Source organism: Pseudophryne corroboree, chromosome 6, assembly GCF_028390025.1.
Source record: "Pseudophryne corroboree isolate aPseCor3 chromosome 6, aPseCor3.hap2, whole genome shotgun sequence".
Lineage (NCBI taxonomy): Eukaryota > Metazoa > Chordata > Amphibia > Anura > Myobatrachidae > Pseudophryne > Pseudophryne corroboree.
In genome coordinates this window covers 519,544,865-519,568,474 of record NC_086449.1, presented here as the reverse complement: position 1 = coordinate 519,568,474, position 23,610 = coordinate 519,544,865, and the positions used below count along the sequence as shown (strand labels likewise).

The 23,610-nt window shown below is 45.2% G+C and overlaps 1 protein-coding gene across 1 annotated transcript; it reads right to left on the bottom strand.

Moving 5' to 3' along the window:
• Positions 1-323: 323 nt before the first annotated feature.
• On the bottom strand, positions 324-23,261 carry SLC35E3 (solute carrier family 35 member E3). Its single transcript, XM_063927491.1, has 5 exons — positions 22,409-23,261; positions 12,372-12,482; positions 9,343-9,501; positions 9,181-9,263; positions 324-2,804 (listed from the first exon to the last, which is right to left on the bottom strand). Exons 1-5 carry the CDS (start codon positions 22,793-22,795, stop codon positions 2,618-2,620), a joined length of 927 nt encoding a protein of 308 aa, XP_063783561.1. The 5' UTR covers positions 22,796-23,261; the 3' UTR covers positions 324-2,617.
• Between the last annotated feature and the right edge of the window lie 349 nt (positions 23,262-23,610).

The window sequence follows — 23,610 nt, the reverse complement described above, 5'->3', positions numbered from 1 at the left end:
CCAACTCTACACCCCAATATATTCCCTGTGGAATCCCAGTGTACCCCGCTGCAGAAAGTTTGTTCCATTTCATAGCATGACAAGTGGAGGGGCAACACATGATGAACATCCATGTGCCCAAAAGTTGTAGCCATCACTTAGCCACTGGTATTCAGTCACACATAGCATTTAGCAATACAATGAAAGTTATATAATTGTTATATGCTGTTCTCCTGCTTCACACAAACAGCTGGTTAAGTACCTTACTTGTAATTATCCAGCTCATTAAATTTCACGCATGTGCTATGATACATAAATTCCAGACACACAAAGTGGGACAGGAGCAGTAACAAAAATATCCTTTATTGTTTTGTGCTCACATTAACAGATCATTTTTCATATTAACCACTCATGTGATGGCATAAAACTGTTAATCGCAGAAATTTTCATTCAGGTATATAAATTAGGAGTTACTTGGTGCCCGTGTGTGCTTTCTAATGTGACATTGGTTCTTTGTGCACACCTTATTTTGGGTACTTGCGCTACAAAAAGATAGCAGTCGAATATGGGTCTTGTTATCTAAAAATATAGTGTGATTCATGAATATTCTAAAATCAATGGCATAATGGGATGTGCTGCTTATATCACATTATTAATGCATATACTTATAAACTGAGTGAGAGACTTCCTGTTTGTGTATTTATATTTGTAGCTAACAGAGTTATTTTCGCTCACTTGCACGTAGAGGGTCTTCTTGACATGGGGTCTAATTCAGACTGGATCGCTACAGCAGCAGCAATCGCAGTCTGAAGCCCTTTGGGGAGCACTGCGCGTGCGAGGCCCAGTGAGATGCTAAAAGCATCTCAGGGCTGCGATCGCTTCTGGGCGTCCAGACGGTTGCGGCTGCGTGACGGCAGCTGCTGCGACCCGGGATGCGGCGGGTAGTTCCCTGCGCATTTAGGCTGTGCAGGCAGGAAGCTACTCGGCGGGTGCAAAAGCATCGCCGCTGTGCGAAGCTTTCGCACCCGTGCGGGGGAAGGGGGGCAGGGTCCGACGTGCGGGGCGGACTAGGCCTGTGCTGGGCGTCCCCCGCATGTCAGAGTAACTGATCCTATATGTACTAAATTTAGCACATCTACGATCAGATCTGAATCACCCGAATGATTTGTTGCCACACTAATAGAGCAGCCTTTACATTCATTATACCTGGTGGTCTCTGTTTAGTAGCTCGGGAGGTATGAATGATGTACCGTAACTTAGGCTATGATGCCATTTGAGAGTAAAACTAAAGCCTTGCATTAACTGCTTCTCAGTGACAGTGACAATCGGCCCGATTCAGAGGTGCACACAGATCATGTGTAACTGCAAATTCTCACCCATTCTCAGATGGGAAAATATGCGAATGGGACTTTAAACATTCCCCTTGTGCATTGCCGTGCGTTGGACTCTGCAAGCCCAGCAGTGACCGCTTTGCATATCTGGGCAATGCTCAAGTGCAATGGCAGATCTGATATCTCCACCATCGACTCCTCGAGCAGCCCCTGGCTGGCCCAGAGTCTTCCTTGTTATATGTTCACTGTAGCTGCGGTGCTGTGAAAGAGATCGTAGGCAGATGCTGTAAAACAGCCATGACAAGTAAAAGCGTGGTCATAAACAAATGTGCACACCATCGCACCCTTTTGTTTGTGTATTTAGTTAAGTGTTTATTCAAATGTTTGCGCATACGCTGCAGCAAAAAAATTGTCAAAATCGTTTAACTACGCAAAAATCGGTACTACGTTCACCTGTAGGATGAGGTACTTAGTAATGCTAGTAAGTATTTCGGTTATTTTTTTTATCTGTGTTTGGCTAGTGGAGCTCTGGATAAAAAGATGCAACAGCTGTAGATTATTACAATCCGATTATGATAAGATCATAACTACAGAATTTCCTAAAAATAGTAAGACTGCACAAGTACCATTTTATTCATTTCAATTTAAGGGATGAACTCTTCATTGATCAAGTGATCAATACTTTTGTTTCCAACCAAATGAAACATAAAATAGTTTTTTCACCAATGTTATCTAAAAATCTCAATGTAGTAATTAGAAATTTGCAAAATAACTAAAATGTTTTTCACATTTATTCAATATGAATACTGAATATTTGGATATTTTTTTTCTTCAAACTTTGAGTTAGCACTCACAGAGGTTTCAAAGTTCCCTGACATAAACACCTCTAGTAATTACACATTCCAATTCATAAAATGGTAATCAACATTTATACAGTATATGGACCACTCATCGAAACACACATCAGATTAGTCAAAGCTTACATTTTCTTGTTTCATATCAACCTTCGCAAACAACTTTACATTTTTTTGAGTTATGACAAATTATAAAATTGAGATTATAAGCACCATGCAGACAATTAGATTAAGAACCAGTTCATAGTAATATATGTACATTAGAACATCGTAGTAGCCTTCAATTGTATCTTCTGGAAAACTTCAAAATGCCGACACTTGTTCATTTAATATTATCCACTAAATGCAGAAATGGCATTCACTTCTTTTCTTTAATAGTCTTCATTGTAAAAATTTCTTTATTCTACTTAGAAAAAAGTTCCTTAATAATATTGCTGTCTCAAGAGACATGCATTACGGCCTCTGAACTAATTTACTCTTATTCAATTCCTGTTCTTTTAGTTTAAAGTGTGTATAAGCTAAAATGCCAAGCAGAGTACACAATATTCCAGCTCCTTGATTAAGCGAGAGGGGGTCGTGAAATATGATGTATCCTCCCAAAAGAGTGATGCAGAACTTGAAGTGTCCAAACATATTGTATCTAAATATACGTTAAGGATTAACAGCAACACAGAACCAGAGTTGGTATGCAATAAAACACTTAACAGTAACCATTATACAGGTATTCCACAAATTCTCCATAAAACTAAGGTTTACAAGCGTAGGCGTGCGCAGCTAATTTTATTAGGGCGTGCATCGCAAGAGGGGTGTGTCTAGCACTCTTTTACATTGTCTCAGTAAAATCACATGGCTTAATCTAATTTCTACCTAGTTCCTAGTAATAGAAGTAGATATAATACATCCCAGAGAAATAAAATTTAACATAATGGTGCAACCACTGGCCGGTACTGACTGGCCGCTACGGAATATCCCCGAGTCCTAACTGCTGCTACATCCTATCACTACTTACACTTCCACAACCCATCCCTGAACCAGTGGTGGAACTAGAGAGTGATGGGCTAAGGTGCATATGCATTCCATCCCCCCCACCCCTCCCCCCAGAGTGAGCAACTCTGATAAGTACAGATTTAGAGGGGGAAGGGGGAGGGTGGGGGGTGGTGGCAACATTTGAGTGTTAATGTAACACAAGTCAAGTTAAAAATTTACACACGTGCCATCAGAGCCAAATTTGTCTCTTTCTATGCCATCAGACTCCTCCTCTGCATTTGTCACACATGTCCCCATGCTCACCAGATACTGACAGTAGTGTCCCTATTCACTTTATGCCACACAGTAGGAGACGAAATTCACATTACACCGCATAGTATGAGCCAAATTTCTCTTTACGCCACACAGTATGAGCCAAATTCACATTACACCACACAGTATAATCCGAAATTCACGTTACGCCACACAGTATAATCCGAAATTCACGTTGCGCCACACAGTATGAGCCTAAATTCAGGTTACGCTACACAGTATGATCCTAAATTCACATTACACCACAGTAGAAGCTGAAATTCACATTACACCACACAGTACGAGATGAAATTCACATTACACCACACAGTACGAGATGAAATTCACATTATACCACACAGTATGAGCCGAAATTCACATTACACCACACAGTATGAGCCAAAATTCACATTACACCACACCTTCACTCTCTTGGTCTACGCGATACTGCCCTCTCCTGGCTGTCCTCCTACCTCTCTGATCGTTCCTTCTCTGTCTCCTCTCATGATGCTACCTCGCCCCCACTTCCACTAACTGTTGGTGTCCCCCAAGGTTCTGTTCTTGGTCCTCTCCTTTTCTCTCTCTATACGTCCTCTTTAGGTGAACTCATTAGTTCTTTTAATATCCAGTATCACCTCTATGCTGATGACACTCAAATCTACCTCTCCTCCCCTGATCTCTCCACGGCTCTCCTCACTTGTGCCTCTAACTGTCTTTCTGCTATCTCTTCCTGGATGTCCCAGCGCTTTCTTAAACTCAACATGTCTAAGACCGAGCTGATCATCTTCCCACCCTCCCGCACAACCTCACCTCCCACAATTTCATTATCCATTGATGGCACGACTATCTCCTCTAGCCCCCAAGTACGCTGTCTTGGTGTAATCCTTGACTCCTCCCTCTCCTTCAAACCACACATTCAGCACCTCTCACAAACCTGTCATTTTCATCTCAAAAACATTTCCAGGATCAGACCTTTTCTCACCCAGGATGCCACTAAGATCATTATTCACTCACTGATTATTTTCAGACTGGACTACTGTAATCTCCTCCTAACTGGCCTCCCTGACAATTACCTCTCTCCACTCCAATCTATCTTCAATGCTGCTGCCCGGCTCATCTTCCTCACCAAACGCACTACATCCACCTTCCCTCTCCTACAAGCCCTTCACTGGCTTCCCTTCCCTTTCAGAATCCAATTCAAACTTCTCACTCTCACTTACAAAGCCCTCACCCACTCCTCTCCCATTTACATCTCTGACCTTATCTCCCTTTATTCTCCCACCCGTCCTCTTCGCTCTGCTAATGCACGCCGGCTCTCCTGTCTTCTGATTACTTCCTCCCACTCCTATCTCCAAGATTTTTCACGTGCTGCTCCCTTCCTCTGGAATTCTTTACCTCTCCCCCTCAGACTCTCCACCTCTCTACAAAACTTCAGACGGGCTCTTAAGACCCATTTCTTTACCAAACCCAGCCAAATCTCATCCTAACCCTCTGTTCCACGCTCTCTATGTACCCCATCTGTGTCACCCCTGTCTGTCTACCCCACCCCTTAGAATGTAAGCTCTCACGAGTAGGGCCCTCTTCCCTCATGTGCTTATCCTTTTCTTACTTTAATAATCCTCAACTGCCCAAATCACGCAGTTTTTTGGCCACCTGGAACTTATCTCTGTCATTTACTGGTGTAGTTATGCTTAGTTACCCTGTACTTGTCCTAAATTGTCTTCAACTGTAAGTCACTGTTTTCCTGTTTTGATTATGTGCATATGTACTCTGTAACTGGGCGCTGCGGAACCCTTGTGGCGCCATATAAATAAAGGATAATAATAATAATAATAACAACAACAACATAGTATGAGACAAAATTCACATTACGCCACACAATCTGAGCCTCCCCCTTGCGTCTCTCAGACACACCATCATCTCCTCCCTGCGTTTCCTCTCAGCCATACCATCCCCTTGTGTCGTCTCTCAGCTACATCATCATCTCCCCCACTGTCTTCTCTTAGCACACCATCATCTCCCCCACTGTGTTATCTGCCAGCCACGTAATCATCTAATGACTTAGGGGTGTATTCAATTGCTGTTGAAACTGCCGTCTTGTTGGAAAGACGTCAGTTTTCGACTTTTTCAGGTCGGAAGGGGTTCCAACCTATTCAATCCCCAGAATTTGACTTGTCGGAAAGCACGTGGATCGGCGGAATAGCCGATGATCCGCGTGATTCTGTCGGAAACGGGGCCAAATCAGAAAGGTTTTGGTCCCGCTTCCGACAACCTCAATCCGACTTTGAAAAAAAAGTCGGATTGAGCAGTGCGTCCTCCCGGCCAGGCTTCTTACTCTCAGCAGCACCCCCATCCCCTTCCCCGCCGTTGACAGCGCACCCCGCCCTGCCGCTTGACAGCAGGACAGGACACCGGGAACGGCCAAATCCGACAGTCGGATTTGGCCGCTCATTGAATAGGGCTTGTCGGATCCATTTCAACAAATGCATGTCGGAATGGATCCGACTTTAATTGAATATATCCCTATGTATCTCTGCCAAACCATCATGTTCTGCATGCATCTTTCATCATCCCACTCTACTCACTGTGTCAAACAGCCTCCCCCACTTCATTCTGTGTCTCTGTGTCCCCTCCCCCCCCCCATGTCTCTATGTGTGTGTGTCCCCTCCCCATTCTATATCTCTGTGTCCTGCTAGCTGCCCTCACCATCTGGGAGCCAGTGGACAGTGATGCCAGGCAGCAGGCTGTGGCTCAGGAAGCACTGGTGTCGCAGTCGCATTACTAGAAGCAGCTGTAACAAAGTGGAAACTTCCCTGCTACAGTCAAGTCATGCCGCCAAGCACCATGGGTCTTGCTCGGCGGTGCAATGGTGGGTGTGCGGTGCAGGTGTGGCACCAGGGTGGCGGGTGGTGTCGGCAGGATTCCCTGGCCGGAAGGCCATTGAGGGTCAAGGACATTTGGACAGGCCCAATCCGCCCCATGCGCACCACACTACAGTGATCAAACTTAAAATAAACTACAGCTCCCGACAAGCAAGGGCTGCTGGGAGCTGTAGTTTATTTTCAGTTTGATCACTGTAGTGCCGGCTCCTACTTAGATTTGGAAATGTCGCGGGCACCCTTTATAAAACTCCTTTTGTTTTGTTTTTTGTTAAAGGAATACATTTTTATTAATAAGAGGAGTTGTTTTCATTGCCTTAAGTTACCGCATGTAGGGGGTTATTCAGAGTTGATCGGTAATTTGCAAAATCGCAAACAACCGATCTCTGTCCTTCTGTACATGCACCGCTGTGTATGCAGGGGGTCAACCTCTATTTCATGATTCTTGCAATACAATCGCAATTGAGTTGCGATCGCAACGCAGGATGGCACTACACATGCTAGGAGGCCTTGCCCTGTGCTGTGGCCTCAGCATGCGATTTTATCAGTAGCAGTTTGTCAGATCCGAATGAGCCTGTGGATCCGGTTCAGGGTTTACAGAAGCTAGCTGGACTGTTTCCTTAAACAAGAGTTGGGCTGGACGTATGAAAGTCTTTTACATTGGCATAAATTAAACCTAACAGAGATCAACCTGCACAGCAGACATAGGTCAGAGTTGAATAGCCAGGATGATGAGCTCTCGAGGAAGCGCTACAGTGATCCGACTGGGAAAAACACACCGAGAGGATTTGGTAACTGTAGCAAGACGAGCGGTGGGTTTTAGGTAGACTGCGGTACTTCAGCTGAAGTGGGCAACCGAGTTGGCTGATACTGCTGAGAGGCCAGGTTTTCACCACTGAAATGGATGGAAAACTGTGACTGAGGCCGAAACTGCACTGACAAGTTACCAACTGCACAAACTCCCTGGATACTGTGACACAAGGCTGAAAAGCACAGGATTGCCACACTGCTTCAGTGTGAGCAGAGACATTGCACCAACTACCTGCACATCTAGAACTCACCAGTTAAATACCTGCTGGTTGATGCTGATTGGCCTGCTAGCTCCCAACGCCCGCTGCCAGCAGCCTGCCCCGCTCCCGGAGGGACCTCGCCACAAAGTCCGGACTGGTAAGTCCCGGAGCACCAGTCCTCGAACGGACACAGTTTTGTTATTTTAGCAAAACTGTTACAGACTCTGAATAACCCCCATATTTTATTTTTGGGTGCAAGTGTATTTAATGCTGAGAGAATATTAGGGCAGAGGAACATGGAAATAGGAAATTTGCCATGATTATCTAAATGGATGGCTGAGTCAGAAAAAGCATTTAGGAAACAAGGAAACAACGCATGAGGGCATGTACCTTAACATTTTACTATTTCTTTCATTATTAAAAGGGAATAGTCCCTGTTCCATAACACAAACATTTTCAGAAGCATAGACATTTTTTTTTGTTTTATAGCTCCTAACTGGCTTTGTGTCATGTCATTGAAACAGAAACCTGTATTGTGGAGGAGCCATAATCTTTGCCATATTTTGCTCCTGGAAGTGTGGTGATTGGGTGTGGTCGCATGTGTTGACATTCAGAATTTCGACATGTTTTAAATGTCGGCTTGCAAAATGTTGACATGGTCAGTCGACGTGTCAAATGTCAACACTGTGAATGACATGAGCTGGCTTGTTGACCATAAGGATTTCCAGTGTGGAGGTAGTAAACGGTCAACAAATTGCAAACATTCTAAGGAAGGCATTCACAATGCTGACATTATGAACGCAGACCAAGGTGATACACTATACTAGGCTTCCTTTCCAGTTCAGAAACAAATACATAGATGTGACTTTCTGCTTAAGAAGATTATGGCCATTGATTTCCTTGGGCATTGCACCACAATGAACATACATGCACCACTTATTTCTGTGTGTGACTTTAGGATAACGAATGTTTATAAACATGTTACAACTTAAAGCTTGTACACACTGAGATTCGGGCTAACCCCGATTCTCACTATGCGATAGAGACTGTGGTCGGTATTGCAAGCCTAGATGACTGTACTTGCGATACTGACAACGTACGATTTTGGCTTAGGAGGTTATTCCGAGTTGATCGCTCGCTAGCTACTTTTAGCAGCCGTGCAAACGCATAGTCGCCACCCACGGGGGAGTGTATTTTCGCTTTCAAGAGTGCGAACGCCTGTGCAGCCGAGCGATACAAAAACATTTTGTGCAAAACAAGACCAGCCCTGTAGTTACTTATTCTGTGCGATGATTGCTGCAACGAAGGTCCCAGAATTGACGTCAGATACCCGCCTAGCAAACGCCTGGACACGCCTGCGTTTTTCCAAACACACCCAGAAAACGGTCAGTTGACACCCATAAACTCCCACTTCCTGTCAATCTCCTTGCGATCTGCTGTGCGAATGGAATCGTCACTAGAAGCAGTGCAAAACAACGATGCTCTTTGTACCCGTACGCCGTGCGTGCGTATTGCGGCCCATACGCATCCATAGTTTTGCCGTTTTTTTTAATGATCGCTACGCAGCGAACAACAGCAGCTAGCGATCAACTCGGAATAACCCCCTAAGTGTCAATTTTGACTATACTTTTAAACTAGATAGTCAAAATTGACTTGCCTGCACAGTCTATCTACGCTTGCGATACCGACCTCGCATCGGTATTGCAAAGTGACTTTCACTTTGCGATCTGCATTACTGTTCTTGCGATTTTTACTATATAGTCAAAATCGAAAGAAAAAATCTCACTGTGTATACACACCTTTACACAGACCTTAGCTTGACACAGAAATAGGAATTTAGAAAGGATACGTAACAGGTGAAGTATTCCCGATGATCCAGTAGATAGACAGGTTTACAGTGAAGGCGATAATTCCAGAAAGAAGAACCATTATCTGTTAAATAGAATAACATGTATTCATCTGAACACTTTCCAGCTAAATATTCAGGCATAATATAACAAACATAACTTACCAAAGCTGTGAGTGACCATGGGCCAAAAATCCCCCCTTCTCCAACCACTGGTTCAAAGAACGGTACAACAGGGAGCAGCATGGCAGAGGACAGAGGTGCTTGGTAGTACAGCAGTTGCATGGAGTTCACCTGTAACTCATGTTGCTTGGTTCCAACCCACTATAAACAAATGAATAATCCAGACAATAACTACAAACAAACATTTGAGTTCACAATAAAAACTGCAACTGGACTTCACACAAAACTCTTGTTCTATGTTAGCTTTAATAGTGTTCCCTCTAGGTGCCGGGTGCTGACCAGTGAGGAGGGTATATTTTAATGTTGCCCTTCAAAATTTTAGACTTGATATATCGCTACAGTCACTTTGGCAAAACATCACGTCTAAAATTTTGCCCTTCAAAATTAAAATATGCCCTCCTCACTGATCAGCACCCTGCACCAAGAGTGAACACTATTAAAGCTAACATAGAATTCCCTATATTTCACTGGAAGCAATAACTGAAATACCATTATAAACTAGTGGGGACTATGTTTGCTTAACACACGGTTTAGTCATTTTTTAAACCGTGCATCCAACACAAATGTCCAGACACCTTTTATTGATTCCCCAATTAGACTTGTGAAACATTAACCACTTAACCGACGATTTTTCCCCCCAAAAAACACTCAAACTGTTGTTTCTTTATGAGTGAATTAGGTGAAGAACATGAATTTCACCTTATCCAGAATGATTTTAGTTAAAAAAATAAAAATTATATTGTCCTCAGCCGCTGGGTGGGGTGTTTCTGCCGTGCTGACCGATTAGCAATGATCAGCAGCACAACAACACTGAGGGGAGGGAGCAGGGAGGCAGAGGAACCAAGCAGCAGCAGAGGGAAGTTTCCTTCCCTTGCAGCTGCTAACACTGTTTATCTGACTGGTCGCATCACTTGCTAGTATGGGCGCATCTGATGCGACCATGCCATGCAAGTGGTTAAAATGATTGAGTGCAGGGTGCTAGAGTGAGCACAATCAGTGAAGGGCTTCAATTAAAATATGCACTACTCACTGACTGGGTGCAGAGTGCTAGAGTGTACAATAAATAACAGCATATATTTTACAACACTTGCTCTTAAGAATAAAATGTTACTTGAAGCTGGGCAATGGAAGTCTTCTTAATCCCAGAAAATCATTATTGCAGGTTCTCTCCCTATTTTTGATCCAACTGGAAAATTACACTCACTAACTAACCTAAGAGATGCAACATAAGAAATGTGCCGCATGCCATTGGTAACTCACAGGGCCCTAACTAGGGGTGTGAATGCTGTGCAGTCACACAAGGCGCAGGACCCTGGGTTGGCACACTGCAGTCCCACTGCACCTTCATGTGGCTTGCAGGGTGCGCAGCTAATAGCGGTATTACAGTGTCAGCCGAAACATACTGAGCAAGCCAATCTGCTATTGTTTTTTCATTTTCTCTGTTACTTTCTCAAACATTGAAGGAAAATGAGTGTATTTGTTGCATTTAACATACAGAAGTAATGCTAGTATATTCATAAACTCATGTACAAAGATCTGATATTTTTACTTCAGTGTCCATTAAGAAAACATGTGAATGATCATTGTGACTATGTGGTCACTGAACTCCTTAATGATTTCAAACATCCTTATTTTCATTATTCCATATACAACATCTATCCCCAGGTTAGCAGGAGAGTCCCAATTTGAGAACTTTGAGAGCTTACAGGAAAGTCGTGGCACGTCACAATAAAGTGGTTATTATGACTGGAGCTAGTGTGAATTGGGACTATAGTTTGCATGGATCAAGAAAGGGCTATATTTTCCCTGTACTGCCTAGAGAAGTTTGGGAGGCATGAAATTACAATTACAGGTGCTAATACTAAGGCCCGTATTCAATTAACCCCAATAAACTTTCTCTCGGTAAAAAACAAAAACGGGCTGACCGGGTGTGGTATGGAAGGTAGACAGTAACTAGGTCGACAGTGTCTAGGTCGACCACTATTGGTCGACAGGGATGCTAGGTCGACATGAGTTTTTAATGTTTTTGTGTCGTTTTCTTCGTGGAGTGACCGGGAACCCCAATTAGTACACCATGTCCCCTTCGGGCAAGGTGCCGAGCCCAGGTTACCATTCCCAATTGTAGTCCACGTGGATCATTAAGTATGAAAAGGTTAAAAAAAAAAAAAGACAAAAATCGTGAAAAACTCATGTCGACCTTTTGACCTAGAGACCCTGTCGACCTAAAGACCGGATCCCGGGCTGACCGATGGTCATTATCAGGCTATTCAATTAAAACCTGTTTTTTTCGAGAGAAAAATATCCCATTTTCGTGCGATAACACATGGGATCCAGGATAAGTATCCGGACCCATTTGTTATCCCGGCTCCGAGGGCTGCACACAACTAATTGAATACCGGCCTTAGTAGCATTTAATTGGAACCGTTTACTAGACCTCTTGCTGGGTAAAAAAAAGTTGGTTACATTTCCTTTTTAAGTTTATCAGCAAGGTGAAAATACAGTTATACCCCTTTTCCAGCATAATCCCGTCCCCGACACAGAATCTGGATCACGGTTCCAATCTGGATCAAACCCGGAACAGAACTCTTTCACACTGCAGCTTCACCAGGGTTATTCCTGGGTCGGCGTCGTTTACAATCTTCTGCCGGCACTTGGCGGTGACATCATCTCCAAGCACCAGGAAATGTAGATCTCACCGACACTAGCTCAAAACCGTAACGGTCCAGACCCCAGAACAACGACCTTCGGTCGCGTGGGATAATTTTCCGTCTGTGGTCACAGCTGTCACCGGGGAGATGGGCAGGGAGACATTACAGCCTGTTTTACCCAATCCCCATGCTGTTAACCTGGGTCGGATCATCCGGGATACCAATTACACTCCCACTTTTTTTGTTGGGAGATATTTCCACTGAGCCGTGTACTGGGTTATCACAGCAATAACCCGGGATTTAGCAGCAGTGGAAAAGGGGTATTATTCACATAACAAGAAAGTACGAATTAGTATTACATACCACTTGATAAAGGGATGTTACTAGGACACCGAGTGTAGCAAAGACCATCCCCAAGACATTAAACTTCACATCGTAATAGGAGTTCAAGAACACTCCTAATGTAATAGGTACCTATGAATGAAAGACAATTGAATTAGTTTTACTACATAGAATTCAGTTAAATCACATATAATTAGTAAAAAAACAATAAGATTTTACTTACCGGTAAATCTATTTCTCGTAGTCCGTAGTGGATGCTGGGGACTCCGTAAGGACCATGGGGAATAGACGGGCTTCGCAGGAGACAGGGCACTTTAAGAAAGAATTTGGATACTGGTGTGCTCTGGCTCCTCCCTCTATGTCCCTCCTCCAGACCTCAGTTAAAGAAACTGTGCCCGGAAGAGCTGACAGTACAAGGAAAGGATTTTGGAATCCAGGGCAAGACTCATACCAGCCACACCAATCACACCGTATAACTTGTGATAAACTTACCCAGTTAACAGTATGAACAACAATAGAGCATCAGATCAACCCTGATGCAACTATAACATAACCCTTATGTAAGCAATAACTATATACAAGCATTGAGGAAAAAGTCCGCACTTGGGACTGGCGCCCAGCATCCACTACGGACTACGAGAAATAGATTTACCGGTAAGTAAAATCTTATTTTCTCTAACGTCCTAGTGGATGCTGGGGACTCCGTAAGGACCATGGGGATTATACCAAAGCTCCCAAACGGGCGGGAGAGTGCGGATGACTCTGCAGCACCGAATGAGCAAACACAAGGTCCTCCTCAGCCAGGGTATCAAACTTGTAGAACTTTGCAAAAGTGTTTGAACCCGACCAAGTAGCTGCTCGGCAAAGCTGTATTGCCGAGACCCCTCGGGCAGCCGCCCAAGAAGAGCCCACCTTCCTTGTGGAATGGGCTTTTACTGATTTTGGTAGCGGCAATCCAGCCGCAGAATGAGCCTGCTGAATCGTGTTACAGATCCAGCGAGCAATAGTTTGCTTTGAAGTAGGAGCACCCAGCTGGTTGGGTGCATACAGGATAAACAGTGACTCAGTTTTCCTGACTCTAGCCGTTCTGGCTACATAAACCTTCAAAGCCCTGACCACATCTAGTAACACGGAATCCTCCAAGTCACGAGTAGCCACAGGCACCACAATAGGTTGGTTCATATGAAAAGATGACACCACTTTTGGCAGAAATTGCGGACGGGTCCGCAATTCCGCCCTGTCCATATGGAAAACCAGATAGGGGCTTTTATGTGACAAAGCCGCTAATTCTGACACACGCCTAGCTGAAGCCAAGGCTAATAGCATGACCACCTTCCACGTGAGAAATTTTAACTCCACGGTTTTAAGTGGCTCAAACCAGTGTGACTTCAGGAAACTCAACACCACGTTAAGATCCCAAGGCGCCACTGGAGGCACTAAAGGGGGCTGAATATGCAGCACTCCCTTTACAAACGTCTGAACTTCAGGAAGAGAAGACAGTTCTTTTTGAAAGAAAATGGATAGGGCCGAAATCTGGACCTTAATGGAACCCAATTTTAGGCCCAAAGTCACTTCCGACTGTAGGAAGTGAAGGAAACGGCCCAGCTGGAATTCCTCCGTAGGGGCATTCCTGGCCTCACACCAAGCAACATATTTTCGCCATATACGGTGATAATGTTTAGCCGTCACGTCCTTCCTAGCCTTTATCAGCGTAGGAATAACCTCATCCGGAATGCCTTTTTCTGCTAGGATCCGGCGTTCAACCGCCATGCTGTCAAACGCAGCCGCGGTAAGTCTTGGAACAGACAGGGCCCCTGTTGCAACAAGTCCTGTCTTAGAGGTAGAGGCCATGGGTCCTCTGTGAGCATTTCTTGTAGCTCTGGATACCAAGTCCTTCTTGGCCAATCCGGAACAATGAGTATTGTTCTCACTCCTCTTCTTCTTATGATTCTCAGCACCTTGGGTATGAGAGGAAGAGGAGGAAATACATAGACCGACTGGAACACCCACGGTGTCACTAGTGCGTCTACAGCTATCGCCTGAGGGTCTCTTGACCTGGCGCAATACCTCTGTAGCTTTTTGTTGATGCGGGATGCCATCATGTCTACTTGTGGCAGTTCCCACCGACTTGCAATCTGCGTGAAGACTTCTTGATGAAGTCCCCACTCTCCCGGGTGGAGGTCGTGCCTGCTGAGGAAGTCTGCTTCCCAGTTGTCCACTCCCGGAATGAACACTGATGATAGTGCGCTTACGTGTTTCTCCGCCCAATGAAGAATTCTGGTGGCTTCCGCCATCGCCACCCTGCTCCTTGCGCCGCCTTGGCGGTTTACATGAGCCACTGCGGTGTTGTCTGACTGAATCAGCACCGGCCGGTCGCGAAGCAGCGTCTCCGCTTGACGTAGGGCGTTGTATATTGCCCTTAGTTCCAGGATGTTGATGTGAAGGCAAGTCTCCTGACTTGACCACAGACCTTGGAAATTTCTTCCCTGTGTGACTGCTCCCCACCCTCAGAAGCTTGCGTCCGTGGTCACCAGGATCCAGTCCTGAATGCCGAATCTGCGGCCCTCTAGAAGGTGAGCACTCTGCAGCCACCACAGGAGAGACACCCTGGCCCTGGGGGATAGGGTGATCAGCCGATGCATTTGTAGATTTGATCCGGACCACTTGTCCAACAGATCCCATTGAAAGGTCCTCGCATGGAACCTGCCGAAGGGAATGGCCTCGTATGATGCTACCATCTTTCCCAGGACTCGTGTGCAGTGATGCACCGACACCTGTTTTGGTTTTAATAGTTCTCTGACCAGTGTCATGAGCTCCTGAGCCTTCTCCATCGGGAGATAAACCCTCTTCTGGCCTGTGTCCAGAATCATGCCCAGGAAGGGCAGACGAGTCGTAGGTATCAACTGCGACTTTGGAATATTTAGAATCCAGCCGTGCTGTTGTAACACATCCCGAGAGCGTGCCACGCTGATCAGCAACTGCTCCCTGGACCTCGCCTTTATGAGGAGCTCGTTCAACTATGGGATAATTATGACTCCTTGCCGTCGCAGGAGCACCATCATTTCCGCCATTACCTTGGTAAATATTCTCAGTGCCGTGGAGAGACCAAACGGCAACGTCTGGAATTGGTAATGACAATCCTGTACCACAAATCTGAGGTACTCCTGATGAGGTGGATAAATAGGGACATGAAGGTAAGCATTCTTTATGTCCAGAGACACCATAAAATCCCCCTCCTCCAGGCTTGCGATGACCGCCCTGAGCGATTCAGTCTTGAACTTGAACCTTTTCAGGTATATGTTCAGAGATTTTAAATTCAATATGGGTCTGACCGAACCGTCCGGTTTCGGTACCACAAACTTTGTGGAATAGTAACCCCTTCCCTGTTGAAGGAGGGGAACCTTTACCACCACCTGCTGAAGATACAATTTGTGAATTGCAGCTAACACTATTTCCCTCTCTAAGGGGGAAGCTGGCAGGGCCGATTTGAGGTAACGGTGAGGGGGCATCTCTTCGAATTCCAGCTTGTATCCCTGAGACACAATCTCTATAGCCCAGGGATCCACCTGGGAGTGAACCCACATGTGGCTGGAATTTCGGAGACGCGCCCCCACCGGGCCTAGCTCCGCCTGTGGAGCCCCAGCGTCATGCGGTGGATTTAGTGGAAGCCGGGGAGGACTTCTGTTCCTGGGAACTAGCTGTATTGTGCAGCTTCTTTCCTCTACCCCTGCCTCTGGCAAGAAAGGACGCACCTCGGACTTTCTTGCCTTTTTGTGATCGAAAGGACTGCATTTGGTAATACGGTGCTTTCTTAGGTTGTGAGGGAACATATGGCAAAAAATTTGACTTTCCAGCTGTAGCTGTGGAGACCAGGTCCGAGAGACCGTCCCCAAACAATTCCTCACCCTTGTAAGGTAAAACCTCCATGTGCCTTTTTGAGTCGGCATCACCTGTCCATTGCCGAGTCCACAGGACCCTTCTGGCAGAAATAGACATTGCATTTATTCTAGAGCCCAGTAGGCTAATGTCTCTTTGAGCATCTCTCATATATAGGACAGCGTCTTTTATATGCCCCAGGGTTAGTAATATAGTATCCTTGTCCAAGGTATCAAGTTCCTCAGATAAGGTATCTGTCCATGCTGCTACAGCGCTACACATCCAGGCCGACGCAATCGCCGGCCTTAGTAAGGTACCTGAATGTGTATAAATGGACTTAAGGATACCCTCTTGCTTTCTATCCGCAGCATCTTTTAGGGTGGCCGTATCCTGTGACGGCAGGGCTACCCTCTTGGATAAGCGTGTTAAAGCTTTGTCTACCCTAGGGGAGGATTCCCAGCGTAACCTGTCCGTTGGCGGGAAAGGATACGCCATAAGCATCCGTTTGGAAATCTGCAGTTTTCTATCTGGAGATTCCCAAGCCTTTTCACATAACTCATTTAACTCATGTGAAGGGGGAAAGGTCACCTCTTGCCTTTTCTCCCCATACATATAAACCCTCTTGTCAGGGACTGGGGTTTCCTCTGTGATGTGCAACACATCTTTCATTGCTATAATCATGTAACGGATGGCTTTAGCCATTTTAGGCTGCAACTTTGCATCATCGCCATCGACACTGGAGTCAGAATCCGTGTCGATATCTGTGTCAACAATTTGGGATAGTGGGCGCTTCTGAGACCCTGACGGCCCCTGCGACATAGGATCAGGCACGGGTTGAGACCCTGCCTGTCCCAAGGCTTCAGCTTTATCCAACCTTTTATGCAAGGAAGTAACATTATCATTTAAAACCTTCCACACATCCATCCAATCGGGTGTCGGCGCCGACCCCACATTAATTTGTTCCCGCTCTGTTTCCACATAGCCTTCCTCGTCAAACATGCCGACACAAGCGTACCGACACACCACACACACAGGGGATGCTCTATTTGAAGACAGTTCCCCCACCAGGCCTTTTGGAGAGACAGAGAGAGAGTATGCCAGCACACACCCCAGCGCTATATGTCCCAGGAATCACACAGTAACTTAGTGTTAACCCAGTAGCTGCTGTATATACTGTTTTTGCGCCAAATTTATGTGCCCCCCTCTCTTTTTTACACTCTTCTACCGTGATTCTGCAGGGGAGAGCCTGGGGAGCTTCCTCTCAGCGGAGCTGTGGAGAGAAAATGGCGCTGGTGAGTGCTGAGGAAGAAGCCCCGCCCCCTCAGCGGTGGGCTTCTGTCCCGCGTTTCTGTGTAAAAATATGGCGGGGGCCCATGCATATATACAGTGCCCAACTGCATATATGCCCACTTTTGCCAAGAGGTCTCTAATTGCTGCCCAGGGCGCCGCCCCCTGCGCCCTGAACCCTGCACCCTACAGTGACCGGAGTATGTGGGTTTAGTGTGGGAGCAATGGCACACAGCTGCAGTGCTGTGCGCTACCTCATATGAAGACTGGAGTCTTCTGCCGCCGATTTCGAAGTCTTCTTGCTTCTGTCACCGGCTTCTGTCTTCTGGCTCTGCGAGGGGGACGGCGGCGCGGCTCCAAGATCGGACCACCAAGGGTGCGATCCTGTGTACGATCCCTCTGGAGCTAATGGTGTCCAGTAGTCTAAGAAGCAGGACCTATCTTCACTTCTCTCCCCTCAGTCCCACGTAGCAGAGAGTCTGTTGCCAGCAGATCCCTCTGAAAATAAAAAAACCTAACAAAATACTTTCTTTTTAGCAAGCTCAGGAGAGCTCACTAAGTAGCACCCAGCTCGTCCGGGCACAGATTCAAACTGAGGTCTGGAGGAGGGACATAGAGGGAGGAGCCAGAGTACACCAGTATCCAAATTCTTTCTTAAAGTGCCCTGTCTCCTGCGGAGCCCGTCTATTCCCCATGGTCCTTACGGAGTCCCCAGCATCCACTAGGACGTTAGAGAAAAATAAAAAAAAATTCAAGAAATTTACGAGTCAACAGTTGTAATGACACAGAAGGATTGAAAAGCTTACACAACCTTATCGCTGGAAGTATGATTACATGTTGGGCATGTAACTCTAGAACTTCTATATTAAACTGAATTATCTTTTATTTATATGGCGCCACAAGGGGTCCTCAGCACATTAAAAAGTACATAAACAGAAACAGTATGAACAAAAGAAAAAAGTTACTTTTACCCCTTTCATGGATAAATTTCAGGTCTATCCCAGGGTTTGGAACATGGTTAAAATCTGGGTCAGACCTTGTTCACACTGCGGCTCTAACCTGAGGTATTCCCAGGTCGGCGCAGTTTATATTGCACACAGGTGCAGTGGAACTATTCTGACAGTGCTTGGGAATCCGGCAATCTCTATGCTATAAAGGTGACCTGGGTTGTACGACCCGGGTTACGCGTTCACAGTGCCTCTTAATCTGGGTCCTTCCTGTGTCCAGACCTGCTAACTACCAGGGGTAGATTCCGGGGTTACTGGACCTGTGTCTTTTTTTCTTTTTGGGGACCCTTACACACAGAGTAATGACCTGGGTTAACCTGGCAATAACCCAAGTCAAAGCAGTGGTGTGAAAGGGATATTATAGTACATAACATTGCAGAACATGGTTTGTAAACATTGCTGCATCAGTAGTCCTAATCCCATTGTAGGCAGTAGGGAAGAGATGATGGTATAAGGGAAGACGGCCATGCTCGTAAGCGCTTAAAGTCTATGCTAAACCAGGACTGCGAGATAGTGCTCAGAACGGGTGTGGTTCATTAGGTCGACATACATTGGGTCGACCATGTTTGGTCGACATAGTCACTAGGTCGACATGGAAAAAGGTCGACATGAGGGGGGTTTGTTTTGTTTTTGTTTTTTCGTTTTTTGGTGTCGTTTTCTGCAAAAAGTGACGGGGAACCCTAATTAGTGCACCGTAACCCCTCGCATGCTTCGGGCACGGTGCCTCACTCCGCTACTGCTGCGCTCGGCACAGGCTACCGTTCTCAATTGTAGTCCACGTGGATCATTAAGTATGAAAAAGTTCAAAAAAAATGAAGAAGAAAAAAAATTGTAAAAAACTCATGTCGACCTTTTTCCATGTCGACCTAATGACCGCCATCCGCACAGAACAGGGTTGTGTATTACAAATGAATCCTTCCTTTGAACAGTTTAAGAAAGTGTAAACAAAACAAAAAGGTCTTCTAATCTTACAGAAACCCAAGAGGCAACAAAGAGCTTTGTTATCTCCTAACAGGTCTTGGTTTGCAAAATTCAGGTTTACTAACAAGATCAGTTGGTTTCAAAAACCTTAATCAGGAAAAGATAAGACAAAAACAAAACAAAACAAAAAAATCTGGAATTTTTTTTTTTTTAAAATAGGACAATCAGCAATGAAACCTTTCCACTGGATTTTTGTTATCAAGAATTCTACCTTATATAGTGCTCAAATAGATTTTGGTGTCTTATATTTCCCTAATTCTGATTCTTAGGATCATTCTTCTGATTTTGGTTGGTACGAGTATATGGGATGTCTTATATTACTTATTGTAAGTAATAATGATTGTTTCATTTTATGTAGGTTTCGTCCCTTTGATACAAGACTTTCTGGCAACCCCCCTTTTCTTTTATTCTGTATCCCTAATATATCTTTGTATCTCTCTTTTTTCTGTCTTATTGTATGTATTTTTTCTTTATGTTTGTTGAAAGTTAAAATCCAATAAACCTTGATATGCAAAAAAAAAAAAAAAAAAGAAAGAAAAGAATGTGATCCGAAATCTCAGTGTAGAAGAAGCAAACTCGCCCAATGGTTCAAGTATATGGTGCCTAAGTCGTCTGTCACAGAGGTCAGGAAATCTCCATCCTACAACGGAGATCCCTCTGACCTCTTCCCCACCACCTAAATGATGGCGACAGGCTTCCGTTTTCACAAACGGAGGTTGTTGCCACCACCAGGCGCCAGCAGACTGTCAATCACCGCGCTGCTGCTGTTTGTGAGGCGATGAGAGCACAGCGTGCGCCTCACCTGCCCCTCAGTCTCATGCGGTGTTGATCTCCAATCAGGCGCCGGTCCGTGAGCCAATCAAAGCTTGCGGTCCGGCAGCCAATCAGGAGCCTTAGTCTGCAAGCTCTGATTGGCTCACGGCCCGGCGCCATTAGAAACAGTGAGAAGTCGGGCCACGAGAGCCAACCGAGCAGCATGCGGCTCGAGAGCCGCGGGTTGGCCACCGCTGAACTAGTCCTGTAAGTTTTTACTTCTGGAGTGACTTCTCAAAATATTGTCCTTATGTAAAAAAAGGTAAATCAAAATCACCTGAACTGTAGAATAGGGTATTTTTTTGTCTTGTTACTTGGTTTAGACAATATGTTTCATTCAGAATTGTTTCAGTGTAGGCTTCCCCACATCAACAGAGCAATTCACTGATGTCTGCCTTTACATATGCTCCAATCACTGCTGCACTTCCCTTCCGGCTTCAGGACAGAGGCAGCCTCTTTTGAAATCCATGATGGCCAACGTGAAACTGCTCTATACGAATAGAGGTTTCACATTGGTCAGATACAAAACAAGGCTGACTCTATCACACAGCCAACTCAGACGTCTGGAGATTACAGCAATGACCAGGGCAGGACTAACAGCATGTAAGTGGACTCCTTCAGCCAATGAGAAATAAAATAAGGCTGAAAGTAAACTTTGTGTCTGTGTGTTTAAGCAGTAAAATATTTGGGTTTTTCTCTTAAACTTTGTGGGTGTTTTCTTTTTGCATATTTCCTTGGCAAACTAAAGGTGACAAGGCAAGATGGCACTTGTAGTTTCAACTGCCAGCAGGCCCTGCAGCTATTTTGGCAGCCAGGCCATGCTGGGACCTGTAGTTCACCAAAGACTGCTTTAAAAACATATATATATACATATATATATATATATATATATATATTTATATTGTTTTGTTCTTTTCACAGTTTTGAGCACCTTGAAAAAAACGCCTGTGAGGCGTTGAAACGTCGGTTGTGCTTTGCACTATGCTCATTTTGATGTACTGATTGCACTTTGATTTATAAAAGCTGCTTTTTCCAAAATCCGTGGCGTGCCGCCTGGTCCCTGATTGGGGAAATGATTGGTTGATCTGAACCAAGGGACTGCATTGTGTTTTATATATATATATATATAAAATCTTTTTTTTTTTTTTTTTTTTTTATTACCCCCACTTTTTTTTTTTTTTATGGGCCCCCTCACCAAGAAACCATTCTTGGCTGGGATTCAGGGGAGTCATGTGGGGTGTGGTGGAGACCCACATGCTACAGGGCCCCCATCTATGGCTCCATCCATTCAAAAACACTTCTGGTTACCCCAAAATCAGGAGGGGCCACACGTTGGTTTTCCCAATTTGGGAGTAATCAGCACTGGGCTCTAAGCACCATAGCAGGTTCAGAAAACTGAGGCGTGGGGACATTTTTGGGTCTCAAGTGACAGCTTCCAATGGAAGCCAGAACACGCTGACATGTAGTTCACCATAAAAAGGGAAAGCACTCTTATTGAAAAAAATAAATTAAAATGCACATTCAAGACAATGTGTGTGTGTGTGTATAGAATATATATATATATATATATATATATATATATATAGATAGAGAGAGAGAGAAATCACACCGTATACTTTTGCAACATTACTCACAGTAATGAAAATGCTTCTAAAAAATAAAATGAATACTGCTATTGTTGGTGTCATTGACTGCCCTATTTGTACACATATTTGTCAGTCATTAAAAGGTTAAGGAGTAACTATACCCAAAAGTGAATGAGCTTAATTAAGGCAAACTCTTCAGGCTCTTCTCTAAAACCTAGGGGGGCCATGTGCCACCTCATCAGTATTTACCAACCTGGCTGGTTAAAAAAACAAAAAACGAATTCAAAACCCACACTGCAGGATTCAATTGCAATGTTCCTGATATATGACAAATTGAACAAGGAAAAGTATTTATTCCATACAAGGTGGAAACCTGCCTGCAATCCCAAATCTATGTAATAATCTTAAAAGATTATTCCAAATTATTATTATCATCATTATTCGCACAATATCATATAAAGATAACATAATAAGGAAGCACAGAGCTGAGCAGGGAAGGGACACTCACCAGGGTGAGCTTGATCCTGAGGGGGAAAGCCTTCCCATACCACAGGGTTTGGATGAAGATGATGACAGGAGTGGTCATGACCTTTGCCAGCTGGTAGGTGCCTATGGTGTTGTTCTGAAGGGACAAGTTGGTGAAGACCACAAAGCCGCAGAAGCTGAGGGCCAGGAGCAGCACCTTAGAGACAGGAAGGCTCTTGGGGCAAAACATCCCACATCTCTGACAGAGGTACAGCCCCAGCCAGGTGACCACAAAGTGCACCAGGGTCAGGCTCATGTTGGGGAAGCCATGGTGAACATAGATCCACTTATTGATAAACACAATACAGATTGACGATAGCAGGTTTGCCAGAAGGCCAGCAGCTATCCTCCAGGGAGCGGGCACAGGCATGCTGAGCAAGGGCAGGGAGCAGCAGCACGTCGCTGGAACACAGACGGACCGTTATCTCACACCCCACATAGGTGACTGCGGCGCCGGCAGCTACGGGCAAGCGACGGCAGTAGCAGGAGTTTCTCCGGAAAAAGTGCAGCAGAGCGGCGAATGAGGAAGAGCGGCAGCGGCAGGACAGTCAGGAACACGGGAAACGGGGGGGTGTCACATGGGAAGACACTGCACACACAGGAGGGCAGATATGAGTACTAGCAGCAGGAGGAACAGTCACTGCTCCCGTCACTGGGAATCCTCCTCTTCCCCCTCCCCGCTGGCTAGGCCGCTGCCTCAGCTCCGGCGCCTGCGCAGTGCGCTGCACGGTGACACGTCACCACCGTTCACACTGACTGTCTGTTGGGGGAGCTTCCCTAGGATCCACATACTCATACCGTACTGACGGGTTACCAAAACTTAAGATGGTTTATGTTCTGCTGGTGACTCCGAGCAGCCATCTTTAGAACTGGAATGGTTGATTAAGGAGTAGATTTTCAAAAGTTTCTACAACTGAAAAGTGTTGATGTTGCCAGTAGCAACCAATCAGATTCTGTCATTTTCTGTTATGCACTAAACAAATGATAGGTGTAATATCATTGGCTGCTATGGGCTACTTTTCAGTTTCTTCATGGAATTGTGGGCTATGAGGAGGTGAGTAGTATTATGCACAGACCCATATGTCTCTGCAGCTAATATGACTGACAGATGCTCGGAGGGCTGGGGGTGATGCTATTGCATAGGTGCAGGCAACTCAGAATACAGAGGTATGTTCGCATAAAGTT

Excerpts from the sequence above, each read along its gene's own strand:
- SLC35E3 (XM_063927491.1), bottom strand. The coding sequence starts at position 22,795 with ATGCCTGTGCCCGCTCCCTGGAGGATAGCTGCTGGCCTTCTGGCAAAC. Across the intron at positions 12,483-22,408 it reads TCAGGATCAAGCTCACCCTG|GTACCTATTACATTAGGAGT; the intron begins GTGAGTGTCCCT and ends TTTCATTCATAG. Across the intron at positions 9,502-12,371 it reads TAACATCCCTTTATCAAGTG|TGGGTTGGAACCAAGCAACA; the intron begins GTATGTAATACT and ends ATTTGTTTATAG.